General features: G+C 40.9%; 1 protein-coding gene across 4 annotated transcripts in view; it reads left to right on the top strand.

Annotated features, from left to right (window-relative positions):
- The window catches only part of SMG7 (SMG7 nonsense mediated mRNA decay factor), a 66389-nt gene that overhangs the window by 23867 nt on the left and 22257 nt on the right, over positions 1-20265 (top strand). For all 4 annotated transcript variants that reach the window (XM_045838413.1, XM_045838415.1, XM_045838414.1 and 1 more), the window contains exons 2-8: positions 7019-7050; positions 9357-9474; positions 10986-11118; positions 16224-16395; positions 17581-17652; positions 18515-18665; positions 19028-19163. In XM_045838413.1, the coding sequence (XP_045694369.1) occupies positions 7019-7050; positions 9357-9474; positions 10986-11118; positions 16224-16395; positions 17581-17652; positions 18515-18665; positions 19028-19163 (814 nt within the window). The remainder of the gene's footprint in view (positions 1-7018; positions 7051-9356; positions 9475-10985; positions 11119-16223; positions 16396-17580; positions 17653-18514; positions 18666-19027; positions 19164-20265) is intronic.

Below are 20265 nucleotides of genomic sequence, written 5' to 3' on the forward strand. Positions count from 1 at the left end.
GTCCTCTGTACTTGACACTTGTCTCCAAGCGCCTGCGTACACAGCTCCACCTCATATACCCAGCTGTCCAAGGTAACAATCTGGGCATGAGTTTAGACTGTTTTTTCTGAGTTTTCTTTTCTTCTGCTGATTTTGCTTCCCAATATTTTTTGATTCTAGGTTTTTCCACCCATCTGTATTGTCACTTCCTCACTTCCATTCTTGTCCTTTTAAAGTCCATCTTCTGTATATCCTATAATTTTTTCTAGTTTTATTCATTTATTTATTTTTTTTTTTTTAGAGAGAGAGGAAGGGAGGGAGAAAGAGAGGGGGAGAAACATCAATGTGTGGTTGCCTCTCACGTGGCCCCCACTGGGGACCTGGCATGTGCCTGGGAATTGAACTGGCAACCCTTTGGCTCGCTGCTGCCCGCGCTCAATCCACTGAGCTACACCAGCCAGAACTATCTTATAATTTTTAATGATGCAATTCTGATAATGCTATGCCCCTGCCTAAAACTTAGCACTGGTTTCCTGTTAGTTAAAAGATAGAATCTGAGCTCCTCAATGTCATGCACGGACGGCCTCACAGTCTGCCGTCCGCCTTGACTCTCTAGCTGGTCTCCTGTCGCTCCCTACTGTGTGTGATGTTCCAGTCTGTCTCTTTCACTTGCTTCCTTTTGCTTTTATTGTTGTGCTCTTTTCTCTGCCTGAAAGAATAGTTCTTTCTTGTCCTTTGGGGTTTCCAGAGCAGAGTAGGCTTTTAATTAAACTAGGCACACATTTTTAAATAATACAGATTATAGAGTGAATGTTGTAATACAGAACATGGGCGTGTCCAGAGATCAGAAAGTCCATGTCAGACTGTAAAGCGCCACAGAGAGGAAGCAACTTGGTGTTTTTATTACCTCCCCGAGCAGGGCTCCGTCGGGGCAGCGTCATCTCTGGATGTTCTTCTGTGAGATTCAACGGTAGAGCGGTAACACGGTTTGTTTTCTTTCTGATTAATTCCTTGAGATCTGACGCCTTAGAGATCTATAGATTGTGTGTGTCGTGCAACTGAGTGCATAACATGTACCCTACAGTGTTTGTCCTGTTACTTTGCACAAATAACTATCATTAGGTTATTATATATAATTGATGGATACTGTTGTCTCCAATACTCCTTAGTGCTCTATGTTGAATAAGTCAATAAATCAACTTGAAACAAAACCTGTCTTGGCTTTTATTTAAATTACAAAAAATACTCTCTCCTTGCCAAAACAAAACACTGGTTCGCCTCTCCCTAGCCGCTGTGAGTTGGGGGGTGTTGGCGTATGGTCCTGTGTCCCGCCCAGAGGAGAAAAGGGCGGTGGGGGTTCAGGTGGGGGCTCTTCGTCGTGTCTACCCCGACTTAGAAGTTCCTCCTGTTTCCGAACTGGGAATCTTAATGTGTCCTACTGACGTGTTCTTGTTGTTTTATATTTGTCACCTTGCATTGTTATGTAAGTGCTTTTCATAATTAATTTATGTTAAAGAAGATAATCATTAATTGTAGTTCTTTTTTCTCTAGTGACATTATTTAAAAAATGGTCATACAGTGTTGCATATTGAAAGCCCCAGTTCTGTGAGCTATTACTAGCAAACATTCTAGGTTTTTTTTTTTATGGTCTTGTCTGAGAGAGGGACTGTGACATAATGGTTAGGAGTTTGCCTTTGGAACTGAACTGATTGGGTTCAAATGCCACCTCTATCACATACTAACTTGATGACCTTGGACAAGTTATTTACCTGAGCAGACATAGCACAGCTTTCCAGTTGTGAGACACAGACACTTGGAAGTCTCCCATGACAACTGTCTCTCCTTGTGCTTCTTTAGCTATAACATGGGGCAGTAATAGTTCGGTGTGGATTAAATGATTACTTCCTGTAAAGCCCATAGAGCAGTGTCTGGTGATAGTAAGGGCTGTATAGCATTAGCTATTTTTAGTACCTGCCTACCTGTTGCATTAGAGTGCATTGTGTATTTATAAACCTTGACCCTCTACTCTCCAAGAGTATTGTTGTATATTGTTAGCTTTCAGCATATTTGATTATTACGGAATGTTTCAGATTTTATTCAGCTTTTAATAACTTCTCTTTATGGCTTGATATAAATGTTTAGTTTCTCTTATTGTTACGAATTGAGACAATATATTTAGTATTTTGGAAGCTTTGTATTTTTGTAACTATTCAGCAGTGCTATTTTTATTCTTGGTTCATTCATTCTCTATTGATTCCTTTAGCTTAAAGTAAGAATATAAAGGAACTCATGTTGCCACGGCTTCTACCAAGAAACACCATTTAAAAACTCTTACCTTTTTATATAATAAGCATTGGCTGTAGGCTCTGAATTGTAAAAACCATATAAACTGTATACACTATAAAAACAAATTGACTGTTAACAAAACCAGTAGGTCAATTGTAGTATTTTTTCCTTATAAAATAAAATACAATCAAATAACCAATTTTGTGCTGATCTTTATGAAAGTTGGTAGATCACATCTCTCTTGCTTTGATTTCCTGTGTATTACACACTGTAAAAAAAATAAAGCATAATAGTGTAGGTGTGGGGTAGGCTTTCTTTCCCCTTCTAATGACATAACAGTTCTTACTTTACCCCACTTTCTCACCGGTCCAAGTGGGCCGGTATGCAGGGGAAAAGGAGGAATTAGTGGCTAATAGTATGTATACCTAATGATGCTTTAAACAGTTTGAAGGTTAAATTCATCAAAAACATGACATGGCCTGGAAGTGCTGACCCTCCACTCACGGGCGGCTGTTCCTGAACAGTTCTCTCTGTGAGAGGCCTGCGGTGTTAACTAGTGAGAATAGACTGACTTACTCTGAGGGAACTATTACTGATGGTTGGTTCTTCATATGGGAAAGCTGTGCTTTGGGGGAACCTACAGATATCTTACTTCTCTCTCTTTCTTTTTTGTTTTTTAAGTCAAGTACTCCCTAGAGCAGGACAGGCAAAGATTTTCTGCAAAGGGCGAGATAGTAAATGTTTCAGGCGTGGTGGGCCATGTGGTCTCCGTTTAACTGCTCAGTTCTGCCCTTGTAGCGGAGAGCAGCCGTGGACAGTACGTGAATGAACGGGCACAGCTGTGTTCCAGGAAAATTTATTTGCAAAACACAGATTCAGGGTGAAGGGGGGAATTTCACCCAAAGCTGACCATTGCACTGGAATATGAATTTTACTTGTAGTCTTCCTGATAAAAACTCAGATATTTATTTCCTAATATGAACAGATGATTTCATCTAGGATAGTTGACTTAAATATTAGTATTTAGTTGATGGCACAAAACTGAACCCAGGTAAGACTGTGTCAGCTTTTTATGTTATAGAATTTTTTTTACTCTTAATTTGGAAGAAATAGAAGCACTGTATTTTGCCATGTATAACGTGCACTTTTGCCCAATTTTTGAGGGAAAAATAAGGATGTGCATTATACACAGGTAATTCTAAAAATGGGTGTACATTATGCATGGGAGCGCATTATACACAGCAAATATGGTAACTTGGACTTTGGTGTCAAAAGGAACTAGATTTGTACTTAATTGTACCTAATTGCTTTGTGACTATGGACAAATTATTTTACATTTCAGAGCTTCAATTTCCTTGTTTATAGAATGGGAATTAATAGTAGCTGTCTCTCAGGGTGGTTGTTATATTTTCTGTTTAGCTTTCTTTTTTTATCATTTCAATTTAGCAAGATTGTTTTAGTCGTTAACATGTGTCTCTTTCAGAACCTAGTAAGGAACTCTGCACAGAAATGGGCACCTTTACCCTTGGTCAACTGAGGAATCAGAACTCCTGGAATTTCAGAATGCTTTATTTATGTCATAGAGTGTTATAGCATTTTTATACTTTAATTAGTGCTTGAATTTTTACTTTCACAGTTTTTCTTGGACAGATTTAATATATAAGAATATAGTGTAACATTTTGATTTCTATTTGTCCATGGAAGCCTGGCCCAGACTCTGTTAGATTACAGTTCTCCTTTTACTGACAGCCTATAAGAGCAGCAGATTATTTGTAAATAATTCTTGTTATATGCACTCAGTATAACCTTCCTTTGGCTGGAAGTTGTGAGCATACTGAAATGATACTGTTCATCTTTACAAGCAAATCTTATTTGGAATGAGGAAACAACCTTTAGGCACATGACCCTAAGAATAAAATATCTTGTATATGTATGAGCTTTTGGCTAAAATATGGAAACATAGTAAACCACTTCATCCTCTTCAGGGACAAAATGAAAGGTTATTGAACCCAGTAAAGATGCACGGTTAGCACTGGCTTTTTTGGTATAAAGCTCATAAATTAGCACTCCTGTAGGACTTGAGCCGGGGGGGCGGGGGGGGGGAGGCCGTTGTGACATCAGTAGGCGAGGGTATGGGGTATTCTTTTAAGTTGTCTGACCTTACGTGTTAGGGCATGAGCCAACGACCTTGTGAAAAAACTTATTAATGGCAGAAGTTTAACACTCAAAGCAAACAGTGAGGCTGGGCTGTGTGGATAATGGAATTCAATGTGATGTTATATTTTAGACCTGAGTGTGCAGCCGTTTATTCAGTATTCTCTCATACTGATTGTCCCCGTGTGGTTTGTGGTTAACTCTGCAGCACTCTATTGTGATCCATTGTTTAAAAACTTAATTTTTTTTAAAGATTTTATTTATTTAGTTTTAGAGAGGGAAGGGAGGGAGAAAGAGAAACATCAATGTGCGGTTGCTGGGGGTCATGGCCTGCAACCCAGGCCTGTACCCTGACTGGGAATCGAACCTGCGACACTTAATTTTTAAAAAATATCTTTTTGCCCTGGCTGGCGTAGCTCAGTGGATTGAGCTCGGGCTGTGAACCAAAGTGTCGCAGGTTTGATTCCCAGTCAGGGCACATGCCTGGGTTGCAGGCCACGGCCCCCAGCCCCCCAGCAACCGCACATTGATGTTTCTCTCTCTCTCTCTTTCTCCCTCCCTTCCCTCTCTAAAAATAAATAAATAAAATCTTTAAAAAAATCTATCTTTTTAAAGGCTAAGAAAATGAAAAGGTTTATGTTATTTACTTTTTGATGAAACTAAAATTCACAACTGATATTAAGTACTTAGTAATTATGTAAAACAACATTTACAATAAAAATTTTAGAATCTCTAAATATTCTCTTTTATGTCAAATTTTGTTTTACAAAATGGAAATCTCTTGAGTTTATATACTTAATTTCTTTCCTTTCTTCACTTAAATATTGATTGCCCACTGTGTGCTAGGCAGCTGTGCTTAGCAGGCATAGGGGTTGTGATTGTGAGCATTCTTAAAATCTGATATGTGGTATGAAGAAACGAATACTGGAGCTTTGAGAGCCTGAAGCTGGAGTGTCATCTCTGTAGGGCTCAAGTAAGGCTTTCTGAGGAAGTTCCGGCTCTGACCAAGGCCAAGAATGAGTAGTGATAAACCAGACAAAGGAGGGGGTGCCCGGTCAGAGGGACTCCTCCCTCCCGAAGGCCCTGGGAGCGGGAGGGGAGGGGAGGGGAGCGGAGCAGAGCACGCGGGAGAAACGCCAGGCCAGGGGCCGGAGCGCGGAGAGGAGGGCAGGAAGGGGGAAAAATGGCAGAGGTAGAGGGCGGAGACTCTCATTGGAGTGTAGAGAAAGTTGTAGGACACTTCAGTGAAGAATTTTTTTAAAGATTCTATTTATTTATTTTTAGAGAGAGGAGAAGGGAGGGAGAAAGAGACGGAGAGACACATCTGTCAGTCAGTTGCCTCTCTCGCATGCCCCCAGCCAGCCACCTGGCCCATAGCCCAGGCCTGTGCTGTGACTCAGGTCTAACCTTTGGCTTCACTGAGCCACACCTGTCCGGGCCGAGTTTTGTTGTTTAACCTAAAAGCAGTGGGAAGTCTTTAAAGTGTGTAAATGGGTGATTGGTAACATCAGATGTGCATAGCTGTGCATTTGTGGAAGGACCCCCCCCCCCCCAGCTGTGGGGAGAGCTGAGTGCAGGGGAGGACACAGTTGACTGCCTTTGCAGCACAGGCAGGGGCGGCTGTACCCGACCAGAGTGGTTGGGCAGCAGGGGAGCGGGAGACCAGCGCGGCTGCAGTCAGTGGGTCAGACTGTCTGGAGTTGATAGATTACCAGAGACTGGGAGACTGTTGTCATGGGCGACTTCCCGCTTCTGTCTCTCACAGCTGGAACGCTGTGCTCCGTCTGCTGGGCAAAACCCGCTAGGCAGAGAACCAGGGGCGGGGTGGGGGTAGGTCATGGGCTCAGTTTGGGCCTCTTGAATCCAGGCCATTCTCGAAGAATTTGGGAGAGAGAGAAAAAGCAGTAGCTTAGAGAAGAATATGGGGAGAAAGTTCTAAAATCCGTGAGAGACTAATTGTACATGCTTCAGTTCTTAGGAGAAGGAAGTCTTCAGTAGGGAGAAGTTTCACAGTTTTTGATAGAGGGCTGGGGGCAGCCTCAGGCAAGGCCGGGAGGAGCACACTGGAGTGGCACCAGCAGACCAGAAGCCCAGCCCAGCGGCCTTCTGACGGGAAGGGAGAGGAGGGCTCTGTGAGCGGAGGGCTCAGAACGGGCGCTGTTCTTCCTGCCGCACAGGGGCGTCCTCTGCCGAAAGGGGTCGAGGCTGAGAAACGGGGCAGAACCCGGCAGCTTGAGGAGGATGGAGGTTTGGAATAGAGTGGCTGGTGAATTGAGAAACATAGGGTTTCTTGGCTGCAATGAGGGGAAGTTTTTATTTATGACTGCCATTTAATGTTATCTTAAATATATCAGATTTGGAGGCAAACAGCAAGAAAGTTAACTTCACTTAGTGGAAGAGTTTATGATGACCTGTAAACGCCTAAGTCATGCGTCAGTCTGCCAGGACCTGCAGCCACCCTGCGTGAGAGAGAGGGAACACTGTCTGTCCTGCCACAGATGGGGCCACTGTGCAGCCCCGCCGCACCGGATGCACTCACGGGGCATCATTCATGCTGGGCTCACCTGACTGACTCCTCTTCTCCTTCTTCCCGTTTCAGGCAGGCAGAAGTCCTGAAGGCTGACATGACAGGTACTGGCTGCTCCGTTGTTTTTCACAGCTAACTTTGTGCCATGAAGTTAAGAGAAGGGCATCTTTGCTGTATGACTTGTGGTACCATACTAGTTGCCAAAAGGATAATAACTTACTATTTCCTCTTATAATTTGCTTTAAATATTTATTGTTCTATGTTTTTTAGTCTTACTTAGATGACCTGTCAGGAATTTTATATAAGTTATACTACCTGGGATTGAATATTGCCTAATTTAATGCATATAATCATTTAATTTTTATGAACTATGTATCAATTATTACAGGCATACAGAAAAAATTCACAAATATCCTTTGGTGTTAGGTTTATATCTTCTTATTTATAATTACCCAAATTTGAATAATAAGTAAACCTTCAGAAAAAAATATTTGCAGGAAAACTGAAAATTTTTGAAGTAGATTGAGCAGCCTTACCACATTCTTTCTTTTTGGGGGTTCCCTTATCTTTCTTGTTTTGGACACAGCCAAGGTGTTTTTGAAAGAATAACTGGATTTAGTCACTGAATGGAGCAGATGATTTTAACCCCCCAGTTAGGAAATATGTGTCAATAACTCTAGTGATGAGTATGCTTTCTATAATCACATGTGCTGTCTGAAAATGTAAAAGTGATATGTGATAATGGCTCTCATTCTGATTTTGAGGAATTTAGTTGTGCAGTGAAATTCACCAAGAAGCGTCACACTGTTGTGATAATCAGCATATCCGCAAAAATTTACAGTCAAGAGGAAATGAACTGTTGATGTTTTGTTCTCAACCTCTACACTTGTAGGCTAATGTTCTGTAGGAAGTTAGGTAATTTCATTGTCATCTTGTTCAAGGAAAAAAGCCCCTCCCTCCACAAGCTCAAAAACAGTTGTTATAGGCTTACTTAGTATAGCATCTCAGTTCTTCTCATTATTAACATAATTGTTGTCATTTTCCAGACTGGGGATGTCAGTTTCAGCTCTGAGCCACTGTTATTGTGCACTTGTATTGGCATTATGAGCATAATCTTAAGTATTAAACACCTTCAGTGAGTATGCTAAGGGTTTGACTTTCATAGGGGATGTTTGAATGCCTAGAAACATTAACTAAGATAGTAAGTGTACTCATTTAAATAATAGTCTTTCTGATAGATCAGATTTAATGATCCCTTACCATCCTTTCCCTACCATCAAGAATTGAAGCAGTCGAATAAATGTATAAAATTTATTTAATCATCAGAAACTTAATAAAGGACCCCTAATTATTAAGCTGATAATTAACCCCTCCCCCCACTTTTTTAGTAGCCAGCAAAGGATTAAGTTTTTGTGATGATTAACTCATCCAGAAGATTCTTTTTGCAGAATAGGATTATGGTGGCAATAGATACAGCAGACCTAAAGAAGAGTGAAAATTATGTCATTGCACAGCAGCAAAATGCTAAATGCAACCAGACAGCCTAACCAAGCAGTTGGAAATACGTATTGAAAAGTCTGTTATTAAGGTCTTCTATTGAGGTAGCTCACTGTCAGTTATTGCACTCATAAGCCTACTTATCGGAAAGGCTAATGTGCCTTATAGGACTCTGGCAGGCAGCGCGGCCTCAGTTCCGTATTATGTGTGGTGATTGCCTGACTTTCTGATTTCATCTCGCACCCAGTCTCTCATCTGGCCTCTGGAGCAGTTTAATCACTGTCTGCTCCCAGCCCTCATTTACATTAAATACCGAGTATGGACTGCTCACAAAAGTGTCTTGGCAGGCAGTCCACCAGTCGTTAAAATAATGCTCACTGTCCTGGCCTTATGTGATCGACAAACATATACGGAGTAGGAGTAACAGCAGAAAGCCAGACGGCTGCTGGATTAGGAGCCCACACAAGGATTCTGTGAGGACGACTGGGAGAATGATTCCAAATAAAACGAGAAAATGCTGCTCTGGTCAGAGAGGTGTAGTTGTGAGAGCCAGCGGACCGAGCTGGCTGTCCATCATTTCCCAGGGTGACTGACCGGTGGGAGGCGTGTGGCTTCCTGTGATACGAGTGCTTCGAAATCCACACCTAAAGGAAAGGGTAAACCGTTGTTTTAGCCTTTTTTATTTTATGGTATTATTTTAAAGCTAAAAGACAAATACGGCAGCACACAGATTTAGTCTTACCCAAAAGGTGTGAAAGTCACTTGAAATGCAGTAATATAAAACTTCTCCAGCAGTTTACGGTGTGTCCTTACAGCAGGTTTGGCTTTGGGGAACGGCGAGGGAAGGAATCCTTGCTGTGCTGTGGTGGACTCAATACTGTATCCGCTCTTCTGTGTTTGTTCTGTTCCTCAGATTCCAAGCTGGGCCCAGCTGAGGTCTGGACATCCAGGCAGGCTCTGCAGGACCTGTACCAGAAAATGCTAGTTACTGACTTGGAATATGCTTTAGACAAGAAAGTAGAACAGGACCTGTAAGTACCATCATGTGGGATGTCCCTGTTAAGATCAAGAATCTCAACAAGACTTTAGGACAGAAAAAAAACGATTTGGTTGTTTCTTTTCAACCTCTCTCAGAGTAAGCGTCTTCAGTGAAAATAAAATAAAAAAATAAATAAATTATAATACTTGTGGGGGATTTTTTTGAACCAAAGATTTGATCATTGGTATTATTTCTACATGCAGTGTTAGGTGGCAAGAGAAATGGTCAGAGTTGACTATTGTCTTAAGGGCATATCATAAAATAAATAGGTGTGTCTTTTTTTCCCCCTAATAAGACTAAAGAAAGATTTTGTATATTTAGGCTATTCCAATCATTCTGGGAGGGGTAAAATGGGAGATGACCCGATTCCCAAGTGAGTAAATAAATGTCTTTTGTGGAAGGTCTTGCCTTTAAATTGAAACCATGAAACAAAGACATTAACCTGATGAAAAATTAAACATCAGTTAAGAACATACTGTTTAGTGCTGCCTATTACCCCAAGTTGTAGTGAAGATTCATTTTCCCTGTCTTCCACACTTTTCTTGGATTACTTTGTATTATTAGATCTAGTAACAGTGCTTACTCACAACCCACCCAAAATCCACATCTGTGATTTTAGATGAAGGATAAGATGTCACCAGAAATTCTGAGACAGTGATTGACCTCATAACTGGTTAAAAACCCAAGTGCTCTAGAGCCTTAGAAGTTGACTTTGATAAAGAATTAGCTATTTTCCAGGTAGGTTGTAAACCCTTTATCTGTGTTCGCTTCCTTGAATCAAGCAGCAATACCCTCCCTTCACCCTAGTTCCGTTTCCCCCTGTGATTTCCAGTTAGGAGGTGGCTGTTCTTACCATACCTGAATTTAAAATCATTCTCTAAACAACTTGATTAGTGAAAGGCATTTTATGACAAGATTTTGGTTTTCACATAGTGCTGTTTCTTATTTTAAATAGTCAAAATTGAAATGTCAGAAAATGAACTTACTTTTAAGCTCTAAAGAAAAAGAGAAATGAACTATTTACACAGAAATAGAACTATGGAAAATAGATTTTTAGGGAAATAAGGGATATAGCTTAATACAAAACTTTTCCCCTCCATACACGTCACTTGTTAGGGTATATACTCAATTATATTTTGGCACAATGTTTGCAGATTTGTTAATAGCTTATTTTTACTTTGGCCTCACCACTGTAGTTCTGATGTTGTACTGGGATTTTCAAATAGGCTCTAACTTTAGTAGCTCTGAAAGATTAGTAGCCGAAGCCACAGTCTGGTTATTCAGATATTTGGTAAGTGTTCACTAAGATCAGTTGGATTCTGCTGCCTGTCTAGTCTTGTTCAAAGGGGAGCCTAAAGTTATTTAAATAAGTGAATAACTTGAATGCAGGTTTACTATCTAGTGTGTTATAATTATAACAAACAGTTCTTTCTTGTTCTCAGGGGGACCAGTGTCTGCCCAGTGAGTCACTGCTATACAAATAGAATTACATTTTGTTTTCAGCTGGAATCATGCCTTTAAGAATCAGATCACAACACTACAAGGCCAGGCAAAGAATCGAGCAAACCCGAATCGGAGTGAAGTTCAAGCCAATCTTTCTCTGTTCCTAGAGGCAGCTAGTGGCTTCTACACTCAGGTGAGTTCTACATTGCATACCACTTTTCCTAGAATTAGCGGTGAATGTTCTCTTTGAACACATCTTGTTGATCATATCCACACTTTTTGTAACCACTGTGGGGGCCATCCAGGAGTGGGTCACCTGTGAATAAAACGAATCAAACGAATAAAACAAACGAATAAAAATGTTCCAAATTGTTTACCATAAGACCTTTAAACAAAGACTCTGCTCTTAAACAGGCTGATGTTTCAGCTTAGTGGTTGGAGGTATAATTGTGTAAACAGAAAAAGGGCGATGAAAGCAGTGCCTTAGTGAATCAGTGGAAGTGGTCAGTTACAAGTGGTATCGGAGCAGATGTGAATTTCTAGCAGGTGTAGTCATTGTGAAAGTAGCTGCTGTGTGGTGCCAGGTAAGGACTTGTCAGAGTTGGTGTTATCGAGGGAGTTTTCACAGTTTTATGTATGCAGTAGGATTTAGAGCTTCAAATGCTATTAAACTACCTGAAAAATGGAGTAGCTTTCCTTCACTTTCACTAAGTTATTACTCATTTTCCTTAGAGACTTTCCTCATCCTTAGTTACATTCTAATATAACTTCTAAATCCAGGGAACGCAAAAGAATAAATAAATCTTCTTTGTGAACAATGAATTTTCTTTACTGTAAGCAGAACCCTTTAAAAACTTGATTTTATCCATTTGTAATAGCATTTATAATTTCATTAATAAAATATCTGTATGTAAATGTTCATCTAAAAATGACAAGGTAAAGGTTTGAGGATGTTGCTCTGAAAGCACTGTTGGCCGTTCTCAGAGTGCTGCGTTACTATGTGTGCGGCTCGACCCTGTATTTGGAGTAACCTCAGCTCGGTGGGATATTGATGAAGGTGGTGTCTGCCCCCCGTCCCCGCTGCCCCATCACCACTCTCAGCTCTGCTTTTCTGAAGTCCAGGTTCCTGTCCTAACACCCTGGACAGATTCTGTACATTCTGGTTACTTTTAGGTTTTTGAAACGTAGTCCAGTTTTAAAACTCCAGTCTCGTTTCCGATCAAATTCTCTTTCCCCCACTCATTAGAAACTAGAACTGTGAGCGTAAGCGAAGTAGGGGAGCGGCCGGGACTCGGGGCAGCTGGACTCAGTGGAGGGAGCGGGGAGGCATCCACCTTCCGCAGCACGTTGTATGAAGGCCGTCGTACCATTGGTCTGTTCTCCTGAAAAGGATTCTTAACCTTTATGACACGGCATGTAATGATGCATTGCCAAGTATTTAATTGGATGTTGATAAATCAAATAAAATCCTCAAGGAAGTAAAATAAGAACCATCATTTTTGTGGAAGGAGCATGATATTTGCAAAAACATTTTATAAAATTCAAATGTCTCAAAATACTGTTTTATAAGGGAAAAATAGGTGGGTGATCTAATTTTGAAATTTATTTTTGAAATTTTTGTAATCATTAATTTTTTCACCTTCATTTCTTAGGCAACAGTTGAGCAGTTACAACAGTTGTACGGTTGTAGAATGGGTGTCAGTAGACTTTCTTGCACCTGTCAGCATTCATAGGACTTTGTAGCTGCACCTTTACGTTGTCGTGGTTGGATGACAAACATCTAACAACGTTGCCAGCAGTGACATCCCATTTATTTTCCCTGATTACGTGCAGTGCAGGTTGGCCACCAGATTGAAGAAGTGGACCACGTCCAGATCATCGAACAACTTTATAGTCTAACATGAGTTTTGAAATTTAATTTTTTTGAAGATTTTATTTATATATTTTTAGAGAGAGTGGAAGGGAGGGAGAGAAACACTGGCCTGCAGCCCAGGCGTGCGCCTGACTGGGAATTGAACCTGTGACCTTTGGGTTTGCAGGCCAGCACTCAGTCCACTGAGCCACACCAGCCAGGGCTGAAATTTAATTTTTTTTTGCTAACTGATACTTGGCATACAATATTGTATTAATTTCAGGTGCGAAGCACAGTGATTGAGCAGCTTAAGAAGTGATCACCTCAAGTCTAGCGACCTTCCCTCACTGTATAGTTACTACAGTATTATTGATTACATTCCCTGTGCTGTACATCTCCATGATTTATTTAATAACTGAAAATCTGTATCTCTTAAGCTCCCTTCACCTTTTTTACCCCTTTCACACCTCGAATTTCCATCTTAAGTGCAGTTGCAAGCCACAGGAGTGCAGTCAAAAGAGTGATGTGAGAAGGTTTGCGTTTTTAAAGATTACCCTGAATGATGTGCGGAGAGGGAACTAGCGGGCGTCAGGAATGGAAGCTGCTTAGGATGTCACTGTGGCAGTGGAAGGAAATTGATGTCCTTGCTGGTGAATTGGATTGGACGTGCGGAAGAATCCGAGATGACTTGGGTTACCAGATTGAACAGCGAGTTGACTGGTTGTACCATTTACTTAGATGGAGAACACTTCTGAGAAAGCAGTTCTGTCCATGTTAAATCTGAGGAGATACCTACCTGGCATCTAAGTGGAGATGTCACAGAGGTAATTGGATAAACTCAGTGATAGGCCAGAGTAAATTTTATGAGTGCAATAAAGAACCCTGATTTAGACATTGGTGTTTAGTATTTAAAGTCCCGGACTAGGTGGGGACGGACAGCACAAAAAGAGCCACCATTTCAGTAGGAGAACATCAGAGAGAGTGGTGCCTTGGCAACCAAGAACAGAGCCTTTCTGTGAGGAGAGGGTGTGATCAGCCCTGCTACAAAGTGAAACAGGAAGGTTAAAAGTGACCAATTAGATTCGACGATGTGGAAGTCATTGGTGAAATGAACAGTACCATATTTCTTCATTTCTAAAGATTTTCCCTGTTTTACTATCTCTGAAATAGGGCCCTGGCTGGTGTGGCTTAGTGGATTGAGTCCTGGCCTGTTAACCAAAGGGTTGCCAGTTCGATTCCCGGTTGGGGCACGTGCCTAGGTTGCGGGCCAGGTCCCCAGTAGGGGGTGCTCAAGGGCAACCACAGATGAATGTTTCCCTCTTTCCCTCCCTTCCCCCTCTAAAAGTAAAGAAATAAAATTTTTAAAAATCTCTGAAATAGGGATAAGTTTATAAAAGTAGGTAAATCACCATTTAATTGGCAGCAGTTTCTTTCCTCAGTGTTATATAAAGTAATAGTTCTTATTATTTATGGTACCTTGGATTTGATAAAATGTGACTTCAGTAGCATGGAGAGGGTGGAGATCTGAGTGGTGTGGATTGAGGAGAGACCTGTGACTCTCCAAACCTGTGATTATCCTTTGTCATATTTTTGTGAAGGTGGTTTTGACTTCTTAGCTGTGATTTTGTTAACCATTTTGAAGCATGGTGCCTCAAGCCAGAACCAGATGCCCAGTCAAAATGAAGATGTAACTAACATTCTGCTGTAGGTTAACATCAAAAAACAGCAGTCTTTAAGAAAATAATTAGTTCTTCATTCTTAGCGTAGAATAAACAGCTAAGGAGCAGTAAGGTAGTATAATAATAGCGTTATCCCAGAATAATTGCCAAATATAGTTTTGTTCAACTTAGGAAACAGCTGTTTCTCTTTTTAATTTAACTGTGTTTTTTTCTGCCTCTAAACCAGCTAGCGTCCCCAGAATCCTTGGGCCAGCAGGAATGCTTCTTATATCTCCACCTGCAGCTTCTGCATGCAGGCAAAACTTGTATCGTACGGCGTCCACTGGCGTTCCAGCCAGGTTTCATTTACCCTTTGTGAACGTTCTTTTTTTCTTCTTGGTGGATGGTCAGCTTTGCCTGCTTTTCCGGTCTGTCCTTCCAGTACCTGCTGAACTTGATTCTTTATCCTGCCATGTTTCTTCTCTACACCTCCACTGTCATCTGGTTTGGGTTTGGGTTTTTTTTCCATTGTTGTCTTTTTTTTTTTTTTTTTTCGTACTTCCTGCCTTTTCTGTTTCCTGACTCTAGCCAGCCATTCCAGGCGTTAACTTGTTTACCCAGTTTTGTCAGCAAATTTCTTGCCCATTAACAAATGTACAGTTATAAGTAAAGATGTACGTAATTTCTATGCTTGGTGATAAAGGCACATAGAATTTATATTCAATTGTGGAGGTAGGTGGTTTTTATCTTAGGGGAAAAGTGGGACATTTGAAATCCTTCTGAGTTGGGTCTTTGGAATATCATATTTTGTATTGTGGATTTCTGCACATTACAAAGAGTCATGATAGAATCACGGTATTTCTAATTTTGTAAACTTAGTCAAATCATTTGCTATTGCTGTTGCTTTCATATCCTCTTCTGAAAAAAAAAATAGAGCTTATTATATGTCTACTAGTTTATCAAAATGATAAAGTCAGACAAATGGATCAAAGAATCCAGGGGATGAGGTTTGTTATAAATGTAGAATATTCTGTTGGCTTAAGCTGTCATGTGTAGTGCCTCTCCTCTCCCTTTCTCCCCTTCCCTGCCCTCCACTCTGCACTTTACATACCTGTCTTGCTCATTTTGCTGTGAGCTCTTTAAGGACGCAGATTTTAATTCATGTCTGTATCTCTTGCTTACCATGGTGGCTAGTACAATAATCAGATATTTGAATGAATAATATTTGTAGGTAAATGTCTGAATGAATGCGAGCAGGATGCAAAGACCTGTGTGGGGGTCAAGAATGCAGCCCTTGGTGAACAAGGCAGGAAGGGAAAAGCGTTTGGATGAAGGGGCTGAAAAGGAATGCTTGGTGAGGTGCAAGCGCAGCAGAGCGGTCCAGGAGGACGGGCCCCGACGGATGTCCGCTGGCCTTTCAGTGGGGTGGTGCTGGGACGGGTTTGTGTGGCAGTCAGGTGCTGGCGGGCTGAGGAGTGAATAGGAACCGAGAAAGTGGGGGCGGCACATGCAGACTCCTTGGGAGTTTGGCTGCAGTCTTTTTAAGCAGTGCTGCTGCTCCTTTTCGATGTGCATTCCAGATCGCTCTAATACTCAAGAATTCAAGAGACATGGTTTGTAATGAATTTTACTAATTATCATGTGAAAGATTACTGTAAAAAGTCTTTGCTCGGGTCTCAGTGGTGTGTGATACTAGGTACATAGGTTACAGTATATAAGCTTTGCTCTAGAGCACTTCTGCCTTACCAGCTCTGACTTGATACTAAATCTTGCTGTGTTTCCTTTTAGTTATTACAAGAACTGTGTACAGTGTTCAATGTTGATTTACCATGCCGTGTGAAGTCTTCCCAGCTGGGAATTATCAGCCATAAACAGACGCATACCAGCGCCATCGTGAAGCCACAGTCCAGCTCCTGTTCCTACATCTGCCAGCACTGCCTCGTTCACCTCGGAGACATTGGTGAGCCTTTGGGGTGAAGGAGTTTGTAAGACGGTCACCCTTTTCTTTGGTGCAGCCCTAGAAGGGACCTTGATCTTTCTGTGAACTGAGCATGCACACACAGTGCAGAGCGTCGTGAGGGGGAACCGTGAAATACAGTTTAAGGAACGTAGATCTTCTCAGTGTCTGGGATTGGCAAAGGGTCTAGAAGGAAGTAACTTTCGTATTAAGATTTAAATTTTATTCAGATTTATTCAGATGTAGGCAAATAATAAACAGCAAAAATGTAATCAAAGTTAAACTTTCCACTGTGGGGCTGTAATATTTTCTCCATTAAGTCTGTAGTTTTGGAATTGCATGGTTTACAAAGTATTCCTTCTGAAGCTAGATTGCCTTCTTTCCTTCCTACAGTGTATTAGAAACTCATTTTTGTTTCCTTTTTACAGTTAAATTTGTATTTCCATTTTGTATATCTCGTCTAGGAATGTGATGTAACTTATTTCCTGTTCATTCCTTTAAGGTGACCTAAAAGGGTTGTAAAACAAATTAACTATAGGATTATGTTTTGCTGTCCTCAAAGTACAAGGAATGGAGAACATTACTGCTTTAAGTTCAAAGCTTTTAGATTTCGTGATGTCATAGATCACTGGCTCAGGGAAGGGTCACATCTGAGTAAGCACCCAGTTCTGCGGGGAGCCTCAAGGAAGAGTGAATCGGGGTTGTCTGCTTTCAATGTGTTCTTTGCACACACACAGTTATTGGAGTAGGTATGAGACATTTTTCAAAATCACTTTATAAGATATTGAAGAAATACATACTTTGCAGATCATATTGTATAGTGTTTTTTGTTTTGTTTTGTTTTTAAGTGCCATATAACTCACCCCTTGTTGGCCGGCCCCAGGTCACCAGCATAGTCCATAGTGGGAGCTGGTGATGCATGACCCTGGAGGACCTGGAAGTGGGGGCTAGGTAAGCTTCTGCATCGGTTCCGCGCTGGAGGTCCCGAGCAGGGAAGGCCGGATGGACACCGCACACATAATCCTATAGTTAATTTGTTTTAAAGTAGTTTCTCTCTTAAATTCTCTTAGATTAATTTTCATGTTCGTTATCTTTAGAATTTAAAACTATAGCTGTTTTGGAAATACTGCCCTAGTTGTTGCTTGATTTGTTTGCTTGTTTTTAAACTAAATTTTCTTCTTCCCTCAGCTCGATACAGAAACCAGACCAGCCAGGCGGAGTCCTACTATCGGCACGCAGCTCAGCTGGTCCCCTCTAACGGTGAGTGGGCCTCCCGGGCGGCTCGTGGGTGGCGGCCACGCTGCTTTCTTTACAGCAGTGTGGGAAGGAACCGGAGGCTCATCTTTCAAGTTTGATGAGTGTGGGTATTAATCGTCATATTTTTCCTTTTACCTATACGTTCTGTGTAACTGGAAATGAAATTTTTAAAATAGCATAACTGTTGTCATTCAAGCAGTATAGTAGAATATCCCCATTGTCATCTAAAATTGTTTCAACAACTCTGGCTTCCTTAATTACTTGTAGAATAATTTCTCTTTAATATTACCATTTCTGTCCTAGAAAAAAATATCTCTTATTACCTAAAAGGTAGTGCTTTTTTCTTCTGATGGCCCCCGAAATCAGCGTTAGCAGTGATTCTTGAAGTAGAGAAATGACAGTGGATGTTTGGTGATATAAGCCATTCTTGTTAAGCCACGTTGAAATCCCTCTAGATTCTAAAGGGAGCCCCTGGGAAGAGTCTCAGGCAGGGGCAGCAGTGAGCACACTGTTGTTCCTTGTTGTCTGGCTGCTCTCCCACCACAGCGGCAGCGTCCGGAGTTGTAATAGAGACTCTGGCCCACAAAGCTGAAAAATACTTACTGCCTAGCCCTTTCTGAAGTCGTAGTGGAACTGTAGTGCTCTCCATTGTAAGTGTGTGGCTTCTAAACTGAAACATTTCGTGTACCGTTGCTGAAGTATGGGGTTTTTATGTTATGCCCATTTGTAACGGTGTAGTCATGACATTCTGGTTATAAAATACTCCGCCTTACTAATTTAAAGGTGTACAAATTGATCAGCTGTATTCTGATAACAGGACTTTGCGCATCGTTAGTTACTTTAGAATCTTAACTTTCTCCTCTAGGTCAGCCTTACAATCAGTTGGCTATCTTAGCTTCTTCCAAGGGAGACCATCTGACCACAATTTTCTACTACTGCAGAAGCATTGCTGTGAAGTTCCCTTTCCCAGCTGCCTCCACGAACCTACAAAAAGCACTTTCTAAAGCACTGGAAAGGTAGGGCTGACTCTCCCAGGAGGACTTTGTGGAACCTGGTAGTCTTTGACCTTCAAATTTGCGCGTACGAGGAACAATGGCCCGTGCCCTGTGCCTCTCTCGTATGTGCCCGATGTGTAAACAGTAATAAATAGTAGCTTTGTGTGTAGCTGTCAACTGAGTTTCACCCAAGTAGCAACCAGTTCGTCCCCAGTAGAGCAGTACAGGCTGCTGAATCTGAGCGTGTTGCGGTTGAAAAGTCAGTGAGATGCAGAATCCTTTCCAGGTGCTCAAGCAATGTGCTCGTGCAAACTGAAGCCTCCTTGAAGAGGCTGTAGCCATTTTACTGCTTAAGATTCATGGAAGTTTTTCTTTCATTTCAGCCGGGATGAGGTGAAAACCAAATGGGGCGTTTCTGACTTCATCAAGGCCTTTATTAAATTCCACGGTCATGTGTACCTGAGTAAGAGCTTGGAAAAGTTGAGCCCTCTTCGAGAAAAATTGGAAGAACAATTTAAGGTTAGATTTCAAGAACAGAATGTATTGTCTTGTATAAGGAAGCATAAAATTCGGGGGAAGACGACTCCCAGTTTTCATATCATTACTTAACTGTGAACTGTTGGTAAAAATTCACTTTGAAATTAAATATGAAATTTTTGCATGCCGCATCCCCTTAATTTAAACTAAGGTGCCCTCCTATAAACAAATACGTATAGCAATGGTGGACTAAGTATCTGCCAGTTGACAAAAAAATATCAAAGTGGGAAGAAATGGCTCCTCCTCCTTCTTTCTCAGACCAAGCATATTTCTTCCTCAATTTTGAAAATACTGCGTTTGATGGGTTAGATATTTCTGGATACGGTTTTGTTACCTATTTTATAGATATTTCCATTCTGCAAATCAAGCTCATTTTTCTTGTTGTACTTTGATCCATCAGGATTTGTAGTAGTTTGAAGAAAACGAATGAAAAATTTTGTTCAACAGATACATAGTTTACTAACTTATATAAGTAAATAAACTAAGTAACCTTTATTCTATTTGCATATATGAAAATGATCTTGTTAGCATATTAAATTAGCAACTTAAACATAGCATAATATGTAAAATATGGGAAGCATGAAAATTAAGTGTTAACCTTTATTTCTATTCATGTACTCAACAAATATTTGACTTGTGTATCTGTCATTGTTTCAGTCACTGGGATCAGCAGTAAAAAGACATTCTGAAAGGACATCTTTCATTTCTTGGTTACTTCTGGGCATCCTGTATACTTGGGAATTTCCCATAATGCTTTATAGTTTTATGAATATTATAAAAGCTTCACACTCCAGAGACTGTAGAACTTAGTAATGACTGAGGCATACATTGGCCAAATACAGTCATTGTGAAATCATTCTTACAGATAATCATTTTTTAGTTCCTACTTTTTTTAAGGATTATCTAAATAGCTGTAATAGAAATAGTTGGTTTTAAAGGACGCTTCTAAAATAAGAGTTGTCTGCTGTTTGCTGCTTCTTTTGGTGGCCTGTGTAAACCGAGTCCATGATTTATAGAGTCAGGTGAATCAAAGCAGCACCTAACCTTGTAATGCCCTGGAAAGGACAAACAAGTCTAAATACCT

The sequence above is a fragment of the Phyllostomus hastatus genome, unplaced genomic scaffold (genome assembly GCF_019186645.2).
Source record: "Phyllostomus hastatus isolate PE091 unplaced genomic scaffold, TTU_PhHast_1.1 phas_contig_283, whole genome shotgun sequence".
Taxonomy (NCBI): Eukaryota; Metazoa; Chordata; class Mammalia; order Chiroptera; family Phyllostomidae; genus Phyllostomus; species Phyllostomus hastatus.